The 17235-nt window shown below is 42.0% G+C and overlaps 1 protein-coding gene across 1 annotated transcript; it reads right to left on the reverse strand.

The window, feature by feature from the left end:
• Nucleotides 1-800: 800 nt before the first annotated feature.
• thbs4b (thrombospondin 4b) lies at nucleotides 801-16696 on the reverse strand. Its single transcript, XM_058064248.1, has 22 exons — nucleotides 16523-16696; nucleotides 11151-11348; nucleotides 10109-10362; nucleotides 9933-10035; nucleotides 9792-9874; nucleotides 9670-9721; nucleotides 9446-9597; nucleotides 8353-8490; nucleotides 8124-8201; nucleotides 7897-8049; nucleotides 7706-7810; nucleotides 6962-7069; nucleotides 6722-6881; nucleotides 5279-5397; nucleotides 5130-5182; nucleotides 4859-5052; nucleotides 3847-4025; nucleotides 3013-3061; nucleotides 2735-2931; nucleotides 2478-2650; nucleotides 2191-2330; nucleotides 801-1201 (listed from the first exon to the last, which is right to left on the reverse strand). Exons 1-22 carry the CDS (start codon nucleotides 16590-16592, stop codon nucleotides 1146-1148), a joined length of 2814 nt encoding a protein of 937 aa, XP_057920231.1. The 5' UTR covers nucleotides 16593-16696; the 3' UTR covers nucleotides 801-1145.
• Nucleotides 16697-17235: the final 539 nt, after the last annotated feature.

Genomic DNA, 17235 nt, shown 5'->3' on the forward strand with positions numbered 1-17235 from the left:
TATCATTGTAATATATTATTAATAGCATTAGCATACAATAAAAATAAATAAATAATAATTAAAATATATATATATATAAATATATATGGTATATTGGCAACCCAACTTGCTGGGTTGAAATAACCCAGCCGTGTAGTAAATATTTTTAAGAGTGGATGAGGAAACAAAAGCCAACAATACATTTAGTAATACATATAGTAATGTTAGCCAGCTAGTGTCAGCTAGTTATAAAGTAGGCTCATTTGTTGACACATACACAATATTATATGAAGATAACACTTGTTGTATTAGCACTTTATGTGGAAAATCATCTTCCTGAGGGGTGACACTTTTGATATAGTTTGTGTGGTCTACAGTTAATTTATTCCTGACAGCCAAAGTTGATAAGAATCAAAGGTTCCTATTGGATTCCATAGAAAATGCATGCAGGTCATTTTTGACCCACTTATGGAAGGTTGGGGTAGTAAGACAAAAACACAAATTTCTTAAAATGTATAAAAGGTAAGTTAAAAATGTGAATGGCATGATATCAAAAACATGTTTTTTGAAGAATACCGGGAATATGAAATGATAAAAATCTTTCATTACAAAGATATTTCAAGAAAACAACCTGACCGGGTCATTTTTGACCCACTTCTGCATCTAAGGGTTAATCACAACCTGATCTGTTCAGAGTGGAAAATAAAAAATAAACTTTCCAATGCTATATGCTATTTCGAGTGTTCCAAAAATAGCCAAAAATAGCAAAAAATAAACAAAATAAACCACATGTGTCTCTTTATTGCAGAGTAGCAACATTGTGTTTATTATGAAACGTATCATGTTGAAACTTTAAAAAATACATGTACGGAATGATACTATTACAGTACAACGGACATAAATTTATGAACATTATTTTCTGTTGTGTCCACTTTTTTGCTGTTTATGTGAACTATTGCTCATCATAACGTCATGTGATCTGCGATGTGGCGTTATTCACTACAGTACAGGAACAGGTGGTCATCAATGCACAGAAAATGTACACAGCAAAAACACACACAATGACACGCAAAAAAACACGCAAAACATGGTCGTACACTCAAATTGCCACACACATACACACTCATACACAGAGGAGTCATATTTCTTCATCTTCATGGTGACGTCTAGAGGGAGTCGACGTGCTGAGCACTGAACTCTTGAAAATCCTCAGGGATGGTGTCTAAGAAGAAGAGATGTTCGAGATTTTTAGATCTATGTACTTGCCACACGGAATTAGAAGCTGCACTTTTTAAAATATCATTTCAAATGTTTTTTCATGTTAATTCATATTGACTGACATGAACCAATGCGTGAGTATTACCATTGACAGCCACTAGAGGGCACACTGGACTTGTGCTCATTCATTCATTTTCTACCGCTTTTTCCTCACTAGGGTCACGGGGGTGCTGGAGCCTATCCCAGCTGTCTTCGGGCGAGAGGCGGGGTACACCCTGGACTGGTGGCCAGCCAATCACAGGGCACATATAGACAAACAACCATTCACACTCACATTCATACCTATGGACAATTTGGAGTGGCCAATTAACCTAGCATGTTTTTGGAATGTGGGAGGAAACCGGAGTACCCGGAGAAAACCCACGCATGCACGGGGAGAACATGCAAACTCCACACAGAGATGGCCGAGGGTGGAATTGGGCCCTGGTCTCCTAGCTGTGAGGTCTGCGCGCTAACCACTCGACCGCCGTGTCGCCCTGGACTTGTGCTGTACCTGCTATTCTGTGACACGGAATGAGATTGGGAGCTCGGTGAAATGAGATCGGGAGCTCGGTGAACTTGGTACGTTACTTTAGCCTATTCAGCATCCCGGATATGTTTTTTCTTTATTTATAATAGTTTTATAATATAACTGTTAGTGTGTTACATTAACAAGAAGAACGTATTTGAAATATTTGGAACATTTCTAAAAGCAGCAAAGATTGTGGGGAAAAAAACGCAAAGGCCGAAGTTTGTACTAATAATTCCCTTTTTCACCTTCATGGCAAAGCTGAGATGCATTTTTGAATCAAATTTATATCCAGTAACTTCTTAGCATATCTCCATGTGTTGCTTTGCATTTTTTGACAGATGCAACTTAAATATGTTAAAATAATGTTAAAACGGAGCGTGAACACAGTCGAAGTTACAACGACATGACAACACAATCCTCACCGTTACAGCGGTATCTCAAATTGGACCAGATGATATTTTCTTGGGAGAAGCAGAACACGCCGAGTCGTCCTCCCCTCATGGTGGTATCAATGGTCACGCCCGAGTCAGCCACCAGGTCGGATCCCTCATAGAAGCGAGCCCTGAACAGGAGATGCAAAGAGATGGATTTTGTTGGTTTTCTCCCTGCTCTCTTTAATGAAACATTGACATCAGGGAGATATGAGTCAGACCACCAAGGAAATAACGCATCCAATAAACCACAAGCGCAGAAGCAAAGTTGACATTACCTGATATATCCAATCTGTGGGCGGTGCTGCAGGTACCAGCGATAGGACACCTTGTCCTTCCAGCCAACATTGCGGGGGTCCTTCCACAGGAGGCGCACCTGGTCTTGGGTGTCCCCGGTGTGCCACAGAGAATTCCTCAAATGCTCCCCGGGGCCAGATCTGGATTTGACGGCCTGCCAGAGACAGTTGAGTTGTCGAGGCGTGAACGGAAAGCTTTAAGGATGCTAACTAAGAAATAATTCAAAAACTGTGCCGACCTTGAGTTGGATGCCGGGCTCGGCCACAGCTCTGAAGGGCGTGGCCTGCCAGTACGTCTGCTCCGTCTGCTTCCACATCACCACGTAGAAGGACGACGAGTCCTGGTAGCCGAAGATGAAGCCGGCGTAGTCGTCGTCCGTCACCGTGTTTACGTGGAACGTCCCCTCGAAGTCTACGCCGCTGAAGGCTGTGTAGCCTGTCACCAAAAGTCAGTCCAATGAGCAAGTTAGTTTTTATTTGACGCTTAGAACGTACTCATGGGAGAAAAGCTTCTTACCCACAGCAAGACCTGGATCGCTGTTCATAGTCTGAACGATTTCCATTCCCTGACGGAGGAAAAACGATTGATTTGTCATGAACTGAACACAGTACATATACAGAACATCAGATTTATTTTTTGTGAGCGGGCCACCCGTCTCGGTTTTATTTGGATCATGTTCAGATTGGCTGTGTATGTAGCAATATTTGAGCCCTCAGCATGCTTCAGGCTTGCTATGAAGAAATAATGCTAAATTCATCATACAGCAACTTAACACTCAATGAATACATGCCTTTATTCGTCTCTCAGTGGGTTGAATAACAACTTTGCTTAACACTCAATGAAGTGATTGAGTGTATATTTATTTATTTCCTCTTATGTTACTAGAAAATGTGATTTTTTTCATATCATTTTTCAGCATGGAGTTTTTTGTTATTTTGAATTAAATGTTTCCTGCAATATCCGTTTTCTTTTTGTACTAATATTTTTCTAATAATACTCTGAATATCAGTATTTTTTTTTTTACCTTTTTGCACAAGATTTTCTACTTGAAACAGATTTTATTGTTTCCATTTAATTATTAAATTAATTATTTATTGTTGTAATTAATAGAAAAAAAAACACATTAAATTTCCATGGTATGTGCAACAATACATTTTTTAAAATGATCAAATCCTTTCTAAAATGGCTACATTGTGGTCGTCTGCCACCATGCATGACTCCATGACTCCATGAGTCATGACTCCTATAGTCTCAACTCATAACGGTGCACACAAAATGCAATGCTTTTATCATTTTGACAGCATTTATGATGTTTTAATACATCCAATTCAGGACCTGTCATCCACTCACTTGGTTCAGAACGACCCAGTTAGGATCAATCTGAGCGTCGCCCTCAGGGTCCAGCACCACGGTCTGATAGGCCCTGAAGTCCGTCAAGGTGACTTCAGCGTTCTCCGGGCAGTTGTCGATCTGGTCGATGATTTTGTCCTGATCAAAGTCGGTCTCGCATATGTCTCCGACGCCGTCATCTGAGGAAACAAAGAGGTCATTCAAGCCGTCGGTGCTTTAGGGAAAACGTTATCCATATTATAGCGGCACAACAAAGCACAATGAGTCTCATTTGTTTAAATTTGACGTTCATTTGTTAGCGCTCACTCGAGCCTGCATCCTGCCCGGAATCTGTCCGATGGGATGGATTATTTGACAGGGGGAGGAATGCAATTACTGCTGAGAGTGTGCAAGCACGCTATAATTGCCATTGACAGCTCATTCATCCAACGGTAGACACATTTAGCTGCATGCCTCAACACTTTAGTAGGGACCTCTGCATTAGGGGGCTCTGACTCGACAGTTTCCAGTCATAGAAATTCTATTCTAGCTGTGAAGTCTGCGTGCTAACCGCTGGACCGCCGTGCGGCCCCCCCTTTTTTCGTCATTAAGGACAAATAATTGAGGATATTTCGATTAGTTTTTAGGGGTTAAAAACAGAGATGAAAAAAGAAAAGTGAACTTTTCTACCTATGTAGTTGCTGCCTGTAAAAGTTTTTTTTCCCATAATAATTCCACTGCAAGCCTTGCGGGCATCTTAATTAACTTGTTACGTAAGCACAAAAAGGATCCTGTATTGAGGTCTCACTCTCTACCGTTTTCATGAGTCATGAAAATGCCAAGAGGAAGAAAAAAAATGACCGTAAAATTGTACTTAATTTGGCTTCCAAGCAAGGTTCAATGTGTGGGGGTGGGGGTGTAATAGCAACAACCCAAATTGCTTGTGGTGATCATTTGAAGGAAAAGTAGTACGACTTTTAGCGCAGGTATCATCATCATCCATGCGGGAACATTCCATTGTGTTGCTACTGACTGTTGTCGTCTGTCTGGTCAGGGTTCGGAACCAATCTGCAGTTGTCCGGTCCGGGCGGAATCGTGTCGGGGATTCCGTCATTGTCGTCGTCGTCGTCACACTCGTCTCCCTGCCCGTCTTTGTCGCTGTCCAGCTGGGAGCTGTTGATCACGAAGGGGCAATTATCCTTGGTGTCCTGGTGACCGTCTCCATCGCTACCAGGGAAGAGGTTTTGTTAGCCGTGGGAATGACTGTCAATGATGTCAATCATTCTGCCTGACCGGGTCGCTACCTGTCCTGGTTTGTGTCACAGGAGTCACCCACGAGGTCGTTGTCCACATCAGACTGAAAGCAAAGCATATACAGTGTGTGTGTGTGTGTGTGTGTGTGTGTGTGTGTGTTTGTGTCATACATGATACATGGATAGGTCAAAGGTTAAACCTGGTTCGGGTTGGGGATGTCTGGGCAGCTGTCACAGGCGTCTCCCACCCCATCTCCATCCCGGTCCAACTGGTCTCGGTTCTGGATAAGCTGGCAGTTGTCCAGGAAGTTCTTCAAGCCTGATGACCCCCCATAACACCCCCAGTTGTTAATCATTAGTTTTGAATGACTTTTTAATGATATTTTTAATGATATATATAACATTTTTTTAGTCATTTAAAAACAGTTTATTTACTAAACTTTACCATACTTACAACCAAAGTGTTATACCAAGCATGTATTATTTCATATAATACTGTATTACTTTATTGTACTATAATTTGACAATGACTATTGTGATGAATATTATTCTAATTCTATTTTCTTTCTGATGTTGGTCATCTTTTTTACTTTAGCTGACTTGGCTTTGTAAAAAAATATTTCATGATTGTATTGTACAGTCATTTTCAGCAGCGGTGTGATTATCTTTTTTGAGAAATATAAATACTGTATATTGACATTGATGTAATACTTTCCTGTAATGTAATGACTATATTTAATACATTATAATGATAATATAACTTTGTTAAGTAATAATAATATAATAATGATTATTTAAATATTAATTAAAAAAATGTAGAAAAAGTATAATAATACAAATATAATAGATTGTTGTATTCATTGCATTCATTGTTGTGTTCAATACTTTATATATACTATAAAAATATTGAGTATTAAGTTATTTAATTGTTTCTATTTGTTTATGTTTTATGCATGAGTCTATATTTTTCTTATATTTTTAAATTTTGTCTAATTATTCATCCACAAAATATGATAATACGAATATATTATATATTACATATATATATTTGCATACACTGTAAAAATACTAAGAGAGTATTAAATAGATAAATAAAGTTATTTAAATTGTTCAATTTTTTACGTTTTCTGCATGAGTCCATTTTTTTAAATTTTTGTCTAATTATTTATCCACAAAAGTGACTCATGTTGGCCATTTTTTTGTTCATCTTATATTTCGTATTCATATTTAATATTTCTATTAGTTCTAGAAGGTTCTTATTAGCTCTACTACCACTAGGGCGCACTGTTGCTCTGCACTTTAAGAATGCTCTATAAAAAAAATCCAATTTGTGCAGTGAGGCAGCCTCACCACTCCAAATGCACGAAGGTCAAAGAGAAGCAATAGAGGACATTTTTGGAGTTGTGTGGGGATTTGAAGATGTAATCATGCCGGTGGACGATTGAAGCCTCTGTTCAGGTTGGGGTTGGACTTTTTTCTCCTCATCTGTGGATGCTGCTTCCAGTTGTGTCACACGGAAGCACGCGGAGCAGCAGAACACGGCAATATAGCCGGCAAGCCGTGCACAAGCTAATTATAGTAGTGAGTAATTCTGCTTATGCAAGACGAGCGTCAGCGTCAGTGGCGTCACTTCAATCGCTTACCGTCTCCGTCCATGTCGTCATCGCAGGCGTCCCCTTTGCCGTCGCCATCTGTGTCCCTCTGGTCGGGGTTCTCCACCATGCGGCAGTTGTCGCAGGCATCTCCATGCGTGTCCTTGTCGCTGTTCCTCTGGTCCACGTTGGGTGTCAACCAGCAGTTGTCCTGAAGCCGAAACATGAAAATATAAACAACACATTAGACGTTTGATTGTGTTTGTTGGTTTTTACAACTTTCCAAAAGACCTGCTCGTTCGGAATGCCGTCGCCATCCGCATCGTCGTCGCAAGCGTCTCCTTGGCCGTCTCTGTCGGCGTCCTCTTGGCCGGAGTTTGGAACGAAGATGCAGTTATCCTGTCAAGATATCATCGGACTTTATTGAAGGCCACAATGTGGAACACAAGATATCTTTGGGGTTTTCTTATAGTTGAAGTACAATGTTTTCTCTTTTTTGGGCTTCCAAAAAACACAAAAAATATTATTGTCTTCTGTATTAAATAACTGTTTTTATTGCAGTATGTGTTTAAATCATCGCGGAAAGGAGTTGCTCTACCTAGTGGTAATGTTGTGAACTGCAACTTTTTTATTAAAAAAAATAATAAATGCATTTTGATGAACAAAGTAAATATAAATGAACATTTTTTTGGTCAGCGTATTTATTTAGATTAATATTTTATTTTTAAAATCTATTTTTAATATACATATATTTTTATTTTTTAAATATATATATATTTTTTTTCTTCCCCAAAATGCATACAAAAATCGCTCTTGTTGCCTTTAGGAGTAAAATAAAATTACAAAAAGCAAGATACATGTTTGTCATTGGCCTGGTGTTCAGGTGCACTACGTAACGGGGGAGATGGTAAACTACAGCTACATCAACTCCACACTTTATCCACAAAAATCCACAATAGACTAATAAATAATAAAAATACTACTAGTAATACTACTGGAATAAAGAAAAAGCAGCATGTCTCTGGCCTCTATTACCTTTTTACATTTAGTGTCCTTGCATTTAAGTTTCTCATCAGGATATCCATCAATGTCAGTGTCCTTCCCACATAGAAATCCGTTTCCGGCCCATCCGATTCCACACTGAGGGATCCAAAGAGGTCAGTCAGCATGTATGAGGATGATGACGGTGACGTCCACTTCCACTACCCAGTAGGTTGGTCCTATACCTGGCAGGAGATGGAGCCGTCCCTCTCCACGGCACACTGAGCGTTGATGTCACAAGGGTTGGTCAGGCTGTTAGCACAGCTGATCTCGGGCTTGCAGCCTTTCACCTGGTCTCCTGTGAAGCCTGTCTTGCAGCTGCCGCAGTGATAAGAGCCCTGCGGAGACATGAAGGCATCTGCTCACACATCTGCTACTAGTGATCCAATGTGGTGGCCATGTGATCTCTTACCGCAGAGTTGTGACAGATGGAATTGGCGGCGCAGCCTCCATTGTTTGGTCCTTTGCATTCGTCAATGTCATCACACACCTGAAAACGGGGTGACGATATCAAACACGAGCGGCTAAAGTAGCACGTTAGATTTCATTTTGAGTGTTGCTGCTTTTACCGGTAGTGGTGTAGAAGTGTAATGCATCACATTCAAATGTGTTGTGTCTAATTTTCTGGCTCAAGACTGTACCTGTTTGTTGGTCTGGGCGAAGAGCACTCCTACGCCCTCTACTGGCAGGCCGGTGTAGCCCAGCGGGCAGGCATCGCATCGGAAGCCCGGCGCCGTGTTGACACATTTCACTCCGGGGAAGCAGGGCTTGAATTGGCACTGCGAGGAAAAAAAAGGACACAGATTGAAACATCGCTTTACTCACAATTTTTTTTAAGGTTGACGTGACAATCTAATGTTCAATATTCAGTGCAATCATGCTGCAATCACGGTAGCCGGGTTAGCGCTGTTAGCGCTTCCATTGCACCTTCCCGTGACGACAGATGGTAAACATGGTTGATACCGTCTTTATCCAGCAACCTTTAGACCAGAGGTGGGCAAAGTTTTTGACTCGTGGGCTGTGTTGAGTTAACAAAAATTGTGCGGGGGGGCCACAATATATATTTAACACACACACACACTATTTTACGCTAATAATTCTAACAGTCCGCCTTGAATCATTAGTCTAATTTTATTTTTAAAAGTGTCATACTATCAGCTATATGTTCTCATTTCCCGAAATTTATGAAATTTTATTTTAGTTTTTTTTTTTTTACTGAACAAGTAAAATTTCATGTTAAAAGTTGAAATACTCTGGCGGGCCGGATTCAAACGCTTGGTTTGTTCCAAATGTGAAAACTGTTGGGTACCTACCTGTTAGGGGGGTTCCCAGCATGCCTTGCGGGTTATAAGTGACAATAAAACTGTATTGTGTAAGGTTAATGAGAGTGAAGCCTGCATACAAAGTTTACAGTGATGCTTTGCTGGTGCAATTTATGCAATTTATCATCCGTATCTCCTCTGAACGTGTTTTGATTAAAAGCAGAATCCCCTTCACGATTCCGCTGAAAGGGATCCTTGTAAACAACGCCTACATTTAACAAACAAATGGTAATTTTGCCCCGCACGTTACATAAATCATTATTGTTTTATCTTGCTTGGTATGTATGGTACATATGAAATATTCATAAGCTATGCCACACAAAAAGCTGACAAGGCTTTTATTTATTCAAGGTCGCGGTCAAGGACGCCTGATTAGCATCATTTCATCTCACAACGGAAGCTAACAAAATACCTCGTCCACGTCGTCGCAGTTGAAGCCATCCCCCGTGAAGCCGTCGGGACAAGGGCCGCATTCGACGCCGTCCGCCGTCTCCCGGCACATGCCGTCCCGGAAACACACCCCCGGGCCGCACTTTGGTTTCACCACTTCGGTTCCACCCAGACCTTGAGAAAGCACACGTCTTCATGACATGTTTGTGATTTAACACCTTGGCAGCTCTTGGAGGGGATCTTTACCGCAAGCTTGGCACTCGGAGATGGTGTTGGTGAGGAAGGAGGTCTCTTTGACCTACATAGGTCAAAGGTCAAACACTGAAGGAGCAGAAAGGTGGGGGGGGGGGCGGTCTAAGAGGACTTACCTGCTGGATGAGGATATCTTTCAGCTCGTTTACCACCTTGGTTAACTCCATCATTTGATTGGCTAGCTGCTTGGTGTTCACTCCTGACACACAAATCTGGTTTCAGTGATTCCGTTTTACGATCAGCGTTTCCAATCTTACCCAAAGTTTGGACGGAGTCTCTTTGCTGGAAATGACAGTCTTGCAGCGAAGCGACATTCTCAAAGGTGTCTCCGACCACCAGTTTGAGCTCTTGTAAGCCTTCCTGTTAGCATAAATATGTGAGAACATCTCCACACAGTGCTTCTTGAAGATAGACCAGAGGAGCGGGGGCTCACCTCATCTTTGGTCAGCATGGTCTTCAGCTCCACCATGCCGTAGCCGGCTGGCAGACCCTGGAAAGCGGCGGGAAGATCCCTAACCGTCTCCACCAGCCTGCAATCCAGATGCACATCTATCCCACCTGGAACGCCGGGCTGCTGAAGGCCCCTCAGGTGGAACAGCAGCTTGTGGACCTGGCCGTCTGCCAGCACCAGATTGTTGAAGGTCACGGAGCTCGTTCTCTTGTCGCTACGCAGGTATCGGAGCACGCCTATGGGAGGGAAGCAGGAAGTGGGACAGCGCAGAGACACAAATTAAGGACAATACAAGTCTTTGTTGGGTCACTGCCCCGCTTGGCGCCGATGTCAGCAGATTCAAGACGTGAAGGGGTGACTTCATCTAAAAAAAACGAAGACATAACTTAAACCCATCAGTGCGGCTCCAGCGTGATTCTCGGCTGCCCTGTGGTACGCCGCTGTCTGATTAATAGCGGCCATTGCGGCTGGACCGAGAGAGGCACTGACCTTCAATTTTGAGTCAAGTTCTCAAGTTTCTCCCACAAAGCAAACCCTTTGAGTGTTTGATGGAGGACGCGTCCAATAAATAACTCTTTCTAGCTCATCCGTTTTGGCTTTCGCCCATTTTAGTAGCGCCTTAGTATGCATGTAAACCAGATCAGATTTCTCAGGGACTGTTTGCATGTCTTTACACAAATTGGTCAATAATATAAAGGAGACCAAAAAGTTGTCTGGTGCACATGAAACATTTCTGTCAGTGTAAGCTGCTCGGAGACAACATCAGCATTAAAGCTTTATACGATAATTAAAGTCACAAAGGGCATGCATGCGTGGTTGATCGTGGTTATGTAATGCTTATTCAGCGCTCTGATTCATTTATGAAGTGCAATGCAATAAAGTTGGCACATTTGCATTAATAAACAGTCCATGAATTCTTATGTGTATGATTAGAAACCTCCAGATGACAGATTCCTTATTTATCAACATTATAGCATCCGCAGATGTCAGCTAATACTTTATGAATACTTTATGCCTCGTATACCTTTGTTGAGTTTGCCCATCACGGTGAACTCAAAGTACTTGCTGTTGTCCCGAGGGTTGTACAGGCCAAACACGGTGGTGCCGGTCTTGGGTTGCAACTTGAAGGAAGCCAGGATGAAAGCCTCGTTGGCCCCCTGCTCGACCAGACCCCCCTGCAGCAGGTCCGGCAGGCAGTCAGGCGAGGTGAGCAGATCATACACTGTTGATGGAGGATGCTGTGAGATGAATATTTAGCAGCTCCAGGCGTGCGCACATCACAGAGTAAACAACACCAGGAATCACCAAGAAGGGCATGTTGTCAATCTCAGTTGCCTGACTCCTCGCAGCAATGACGCTATGCTACGTACTGTACAGTATGCCAACATTTTCAGACCCATCCTGACGGTTTCAGCAAAAATAGCAGACGCGGTACACTTGAGCTCACGGTGATCCTTTAATAATGTGACTTTGGAGCGGGCCAAGCCACTTGAGGACGTGAGGTGGATGTGCGGCCGCCATCTGCACACATCATTAATGCATAAGCAGCTGAAAAACATCGACGGTGAGGCCTTCTATCGCCAGAGAGCAAAATTGCTCCCAAATGCTCAATGAAAATTGCCTAGAATTATACAATATAGGTACTGTCGACTGAAACAATGGCTGCACTGTTATTTGACAGGTTGCCTGGCAACATTATCAAACCAAGCCACGGTCATTCACACAATTGATTGACACAAGTTGGAACACATAGGAGTAACACCCCTGTGTGGGCGGGACTCAAGTAACATTATTTCATCCCGAAAAGACTGAAACTAACTTCGGCATCTTGCTCGCCTTTCTGCAACGAAGACTAAAGTTAAGATGCCAGCATCATTTTGCACGGAAAACGCATTTTATTTTTGGAACTCTTGGATTTTATGGGACCGAAAATGCAGGCTTGCAGCTTCACTCTAGCATGGTTTATCAAACATACACTAATTCATAATATTTGGTGGTTCAATACAGCCCATGGTGTACGTATATATTTTAAATCAAATTATATGTATTTGTTGGCCTAAATTCAGCATTTTCAAGCAATAAAATGGCTAAACTAACTAAAATACGGGCTGCACGGCGGGCAAGTGGTTAGCGTGCAGACCTCACAGCGAAGAGACCCAAGATCAATCCCACCCTTGGCCATCTCTGTGTGGAGTTTGCATGTTTCCTCCCACATTCCAAAAACATGCTAGGTTAATTGGCCACTCCAAATTGTCCATAGCAGGGGTGCTCACACTTTTTCAGCATGCGAGCTACTTTTAAAATGACCGAGTCAAAATGATCTACCCACTACAAAAATGCAAAACATCTATTTATTTTCAAATGTATTGAGGATTATTTGTACGTACAATGTATGTTGATGTACCTTACATAACCAAATGAGCCAATATTGCAAAACACACATAATTAACTATTAACATTTTTTGTAATTACCTGAGTTTACTTTGATGACTTGCACTGAATTGAACCAGCCAGGGATGCATAGTCCGGACAGTAGCTGCTGATAGCCAGCCTCAAGCACACTTCCAAATGTTTATCAGTCATGGATAATATCCGTATCATAATATCCGTATAATATTCCATATCCGTATGGAAGTGATATGTTTTTTGCCTTTTTACTTGGTCCAGTTTTTGCCTTTTTACTTGGTCCAGCTCCTTCACTCATTTTAGTGACCATAAACTTTAGCGAGGGCTTAAAATCTCGCAATTCGCCGACTAGCTTAGCACTTTGCATCGTTGTTTACGCATGAGCGGTGACCTAAAGGTCAAAATTCAGTTGTCATCTGACTGGTTGTCCTGTATGTCAATCAAGTAACGGGGATGGATGATAGGCTGACATCGTAAGTTCTGCTGCACTTAGAGACGTTGTTTGATTTGATTGGTCGCCCGAAGGGCAACATTCAGTTGTCATCTGAATGGCTGCCCTGTATATCAATCAAGTGACGGCATTGATGCTGGGATGATATTTTTTTAATGTCACGCCGCGATCGACCAGCGATCGACCAGTACCACCTCCGATTTAATGAGCACCCCTGGTCCATAGGTATGAATGTGAGTGTGAATGGTTGTTTGTCTATATGTGCCCTGTGATTGGCTGGCCACCAGTCCAGGGTGTACCCCGCCTCTCGCCCAAAGACAGCTGTGATAGGCTCCAGCACCCCCTGCAACCCTTGTGAGGATAAGCGGTAGAAAATGAATGAATGACTAAAATCCATTCTTAAAATGAGCATCATAAGTCTCCCTTTGACCGTTGAGGACACTTATTTCCAAGCGGGTGTGCACCGTGGCTGCATCTCTCTAGATCACGTCTGTGTTTGTGAGTGACAGGAAGAAAAGCTGTGACTGGCTTTTGGAGAAATCCTTTAGCGCCACCTGTTGACTTGCATGCATACACCTCTAGACCTCTAGACTTTTTTAAGGCAAAAAAAAACAGTTGTATGTCCACCATCTTGGTAAAACGCAATAAATGGCTTTACCTTTTGTACATTTCCTTTCAGACTTGAAGAATGCAGTGTTCCCAATCATCAAGATAACCTGGAGGGTGTTATACAACTCCTCTTTGACTTGCAGTGTCAACTAAAAGTCACGAGGGAGCATACCAAATTGAGCACAATGCACACAAGTGTGTTTAAGGGTTAACACACACACCGCATTTTGTAGCATACATAAGTCTTGTGGACAGAGCGTTTTGTGGGGGTCAGGGTCGTCTTACACCAGAGAGCCTGAGAAAGTACCTTATTTCACCTGGTAATAAAGCTCTTCGTAAAGCAAAAAGTAGTTTTTCTGAAGGCCATAAAGCGAGCTTTTGTCTTTTTCACTCCACTGCTTGAATCAATCACCAACACTGGAAGGCAAGCAAGGCTTCATTCTGCACATTAAGGCTTAACAAAAACCTCACGTTGGATTACGACTGATTTCTGGTCTCTCCAGCCTCGAAAGTTGATAGACGGTCCACCAAAAATGGCCACAAAAATACATCTCTGTACATCGCAAAGTTAACTTCTTTTTGCACTTGTATCAATACGAGTACGAAAGTTAGTACTTCGTTTTCAATATAGTTTTCAAAAAAGTTTGGGATCACTTGGACATTTTTTTGGCCAGTCTGAGATATGGCTTTTTCTTGGCAGTCCTGCCATGAAGTCCAGCATCCTGAAGTCGCCACTTCACTGTTATTACTGACCCTGGTGTTTGACGGCTACTATTTAGTACAGCTGCCAGGTGACGACCTGTGAGGCGTCTTTGTCTTAAACTACACACTCTCACATATTTGTCTTCTTGCACAGTTGTGCATCGTTTTTCTGTCCTTGTTAGACCCACTTTGTGCTGCTCTCTGAAGGGAGTAGTTAAGAGCATGGTAAGAGATTTTAGTTTTAGTTTAGATTTTTAGATGGGTTATCTAATAATCTATTAGCCTTATAAAATGATGAACTTGGATTAGCAGCCATACCAGGAGATTGATGCAGAGGACTGACAGTTGTTGATAGTAGGCCTCTATGCAAAAATGTACATCCTTTTTTGAAAATCATCTCATTCATTTTCATTGTTTGTGAAATGGAAAAAAATTGTTTGTGAAATGCATGAAAATGTTTTTCTTTGAAAAACAAAGAAATTTGCAAGTGATCCCAAACTTTTGAGCAGTAGTGTACCTGTCCAGTTTTCAGTTTTCTGTCCAGTTTGACTCTGAATTATATTATTTCCATTCGGTTTTGGGTTTTTTGTTTGGTCCAAAAAGTTCGACAAAAACAATTTTTCCCATGACAAATAATGTAAAACCCTGTTCCAAGCACACAAAAATATTAATAAAAAGTACATTTCATAGGTAATAACTAATAGTTTTACTTGCAAATGAATAATAAATCAGCTTTGGCCCCATGGCGAGTTATTTAGCACAGAGTCAGCAACACGTAGGGAGCTTTGTTTGGGGATTGGATTTTGCAGAGCGTTACATTACAGGGCAAATTGATTCGTTTGTTAGGTGCCATATTGTATGCAAAGCAAGGCAAATTGGGGAAAAATGTTGAAGTTAAGCGAATCATACAAAAACTGGGGCGTACCAAAACAGAGGTTTGACTGTGTTTCCTCTGGAGAAAAATACATACGCTACTAAATGTGAAAGAATATTTTTTTTGCATTTATAGTGATGTAAATGCTAAGGTTAGTTATGGGTCTGCAAAGCAAAGTCCATCATATTATTCCTCATACTTATACTTATACTTATTATTTCTTATTTGGCCGAAATGCAAAACATTATCTGTAACCATGGCGACATAATTAACAAACAAACACCTCTTCATGTGAAGGGAAGCTGAGCTGGTGGTAAGCAAAACTTTCAGTTAAGAATGTAAAAAATGTATACTATTCTTCTCCTTCCATTATTTCCAATGGGAAGTGATAAGCATCCTGCAAAGGGCTCGCGAGCTGCAACGAGAGAATTCCATCGCCAGAATTCAAATGAACAACAAAGTACACTTTTGTGTTAAGTGATGGAATAATGAGGATGATTTCCTTTCAGTTCATTGCAAACTTTGCTCCCCAAGTTTTTGTCCACGAGCCAATAAGTCAATTCAAATTTGAATGATTGCCACTCCCGCTAGATATTAATATTCAACGATTAACATCACAAAGACTGGATCTTTTTCATGCCAGTTCATTTTTTCTTAAATTGGCCTCCAATGGAAGTCAGTGGCTTTCACTTATACGGACGAGGCATCATTTCCCAGTGCAATGACAAATGATGTGGACATGTTTATTGGACTTGATGGACTTTTCATCAGCCAGAGGACTGTGGGGTGGGGGGGGGGGTGGGGGGGATTAATGGAGGCTTGAAAGGTAGCCCATCATTCACTGGGGTGATTTGTAAGAAGCTCATAAACTGTAAACACCATTTTTTTCTTTTCCTTGCCTGCGGCCTCAGCTGTGTGTGTGTGTGCGTGTGTGTGTGTGTGTGTGTGTGTGTGCGTGTGCGTGTGTAAGTTCAATATCAGATTGTGGCTGATCACTTCCATGTGTGCGCCCTTGCTGGGAACAGTGTTTCAATTAAAAGGAGCCATGACTTCACTCCGGCTCGTAGATTCTAAACGGTTTCAAGAGAAGAATTTGGCATTTTGGAACTTGCCTCACTTTCACACGTCATATATAATTCCCTGTGTTCACCGGGCCTTCATATGATATTCCTTTTCCCCGTGTCTGCATCATCCATAATGCATAGAAATCAAACAAAGTGAGATCAAGTACACACTGGTGGAGCTGTTCCACCTTTCTTTGCTGGCGCGTCATAAAAACAGGATTTCACCACAAAGGATTCAATTCAAACCAAACGTTTTGAAATGATTGATACCCAAAGTTGGGATCACTCACCTAAAGCCTGAGCGCTCACGTGCGAGCAGAGCTGCAGCAGGGCCAGAACCAAGGCTGTCCGCAGGCCCATGTCGTCCCGAGGTTATTCTCTGTGTGCACTTTGCGTCCGGTCCTGCTCACAAGTCAGACATCACCGATGGAATCTTGGGAGCATAAGAACGTGCAAGAGAGGAGACCCACTGAGGGAGGAGCGTCAAGGACCAGAACCTGCTTTTAACACTTCCCCCCCAGACAACCACATGCGGAGAAGGAGTGACCAACCAGAACCCTCCAGCAAATGTGGGCACATATGTTTAGGCTGGTTTCAACCGCCAGCAGTTTATAGTGTCACACGGCGTACCCTTAAACACCTCATGGCCCCCGTCTAACCCCTCCTCCACCGTGCACCCCAATTCCCATCCCTGTTTCACACTTTCCATCCCAGGGCAAAGTCAGGAAATGAGTCCAGGTCTTGACAAGGCGCGTTAAACGGGTCAGCAGAGTCTTAGATCAAGGTGAAGTCTTAGGAGGGGGTTTACAATCTCAGCCTAAACCTTTGTTTGGAGCATTATGTGTCCAACTTCATAAGTCTACATGCATATGATGAATATGATGTAATGGTAATGGTTTTATTTCATTTGAACATGCATCAGATTACAATTGAATGCATCCCATAATCAGTTCCCAGTTCCACATGTCCAAAAGGAGTAGGAAGAAGCAAAGCTTATTAAATC

The sequence above is a fragment of the Doryrhamphus excisus genome, chromosome 2, assembly GCF_030265055.1.
Source record: "Doryrhamphus excisus isolate RoL2022-K1 chromosome 2, RoL_Dexc_1.0, whole genome shotgun sequence".
NCBI classification, from domain to species: Eukaryota; Metazoa; Chordata; class Actinopteri; order Syngnathiformes; family Syngnathidae; genus Doryrhamphus; species Doryrhamphus excisus.

Excerpts from the sequence above, each read along its gene's own strand:
- thbs4b (XM_058064248.1), bottom strand. The coding sequence starts at position 16,592 with ATGGGCCTGCGGACAGCCTTGGTTCTGGCCCTGCTGCAGCTCTGCTCG. Across the intron at positions 10,036-10,108 it reads CCATGCTGACCAAAGATGAG|GAAGGCTTACAAGAGCTCAA; the intron begins GTGAGCCCCCGC and ends TTATGCTAACAG. Across the intron at positions 7,811-7,896 it reads ACGGCTCCATCTCCTGCCAG|TGTGGAATCGGATGGGCCGG; the intron begins GTATAGGACCAA and ends TGGATCCCTCAG.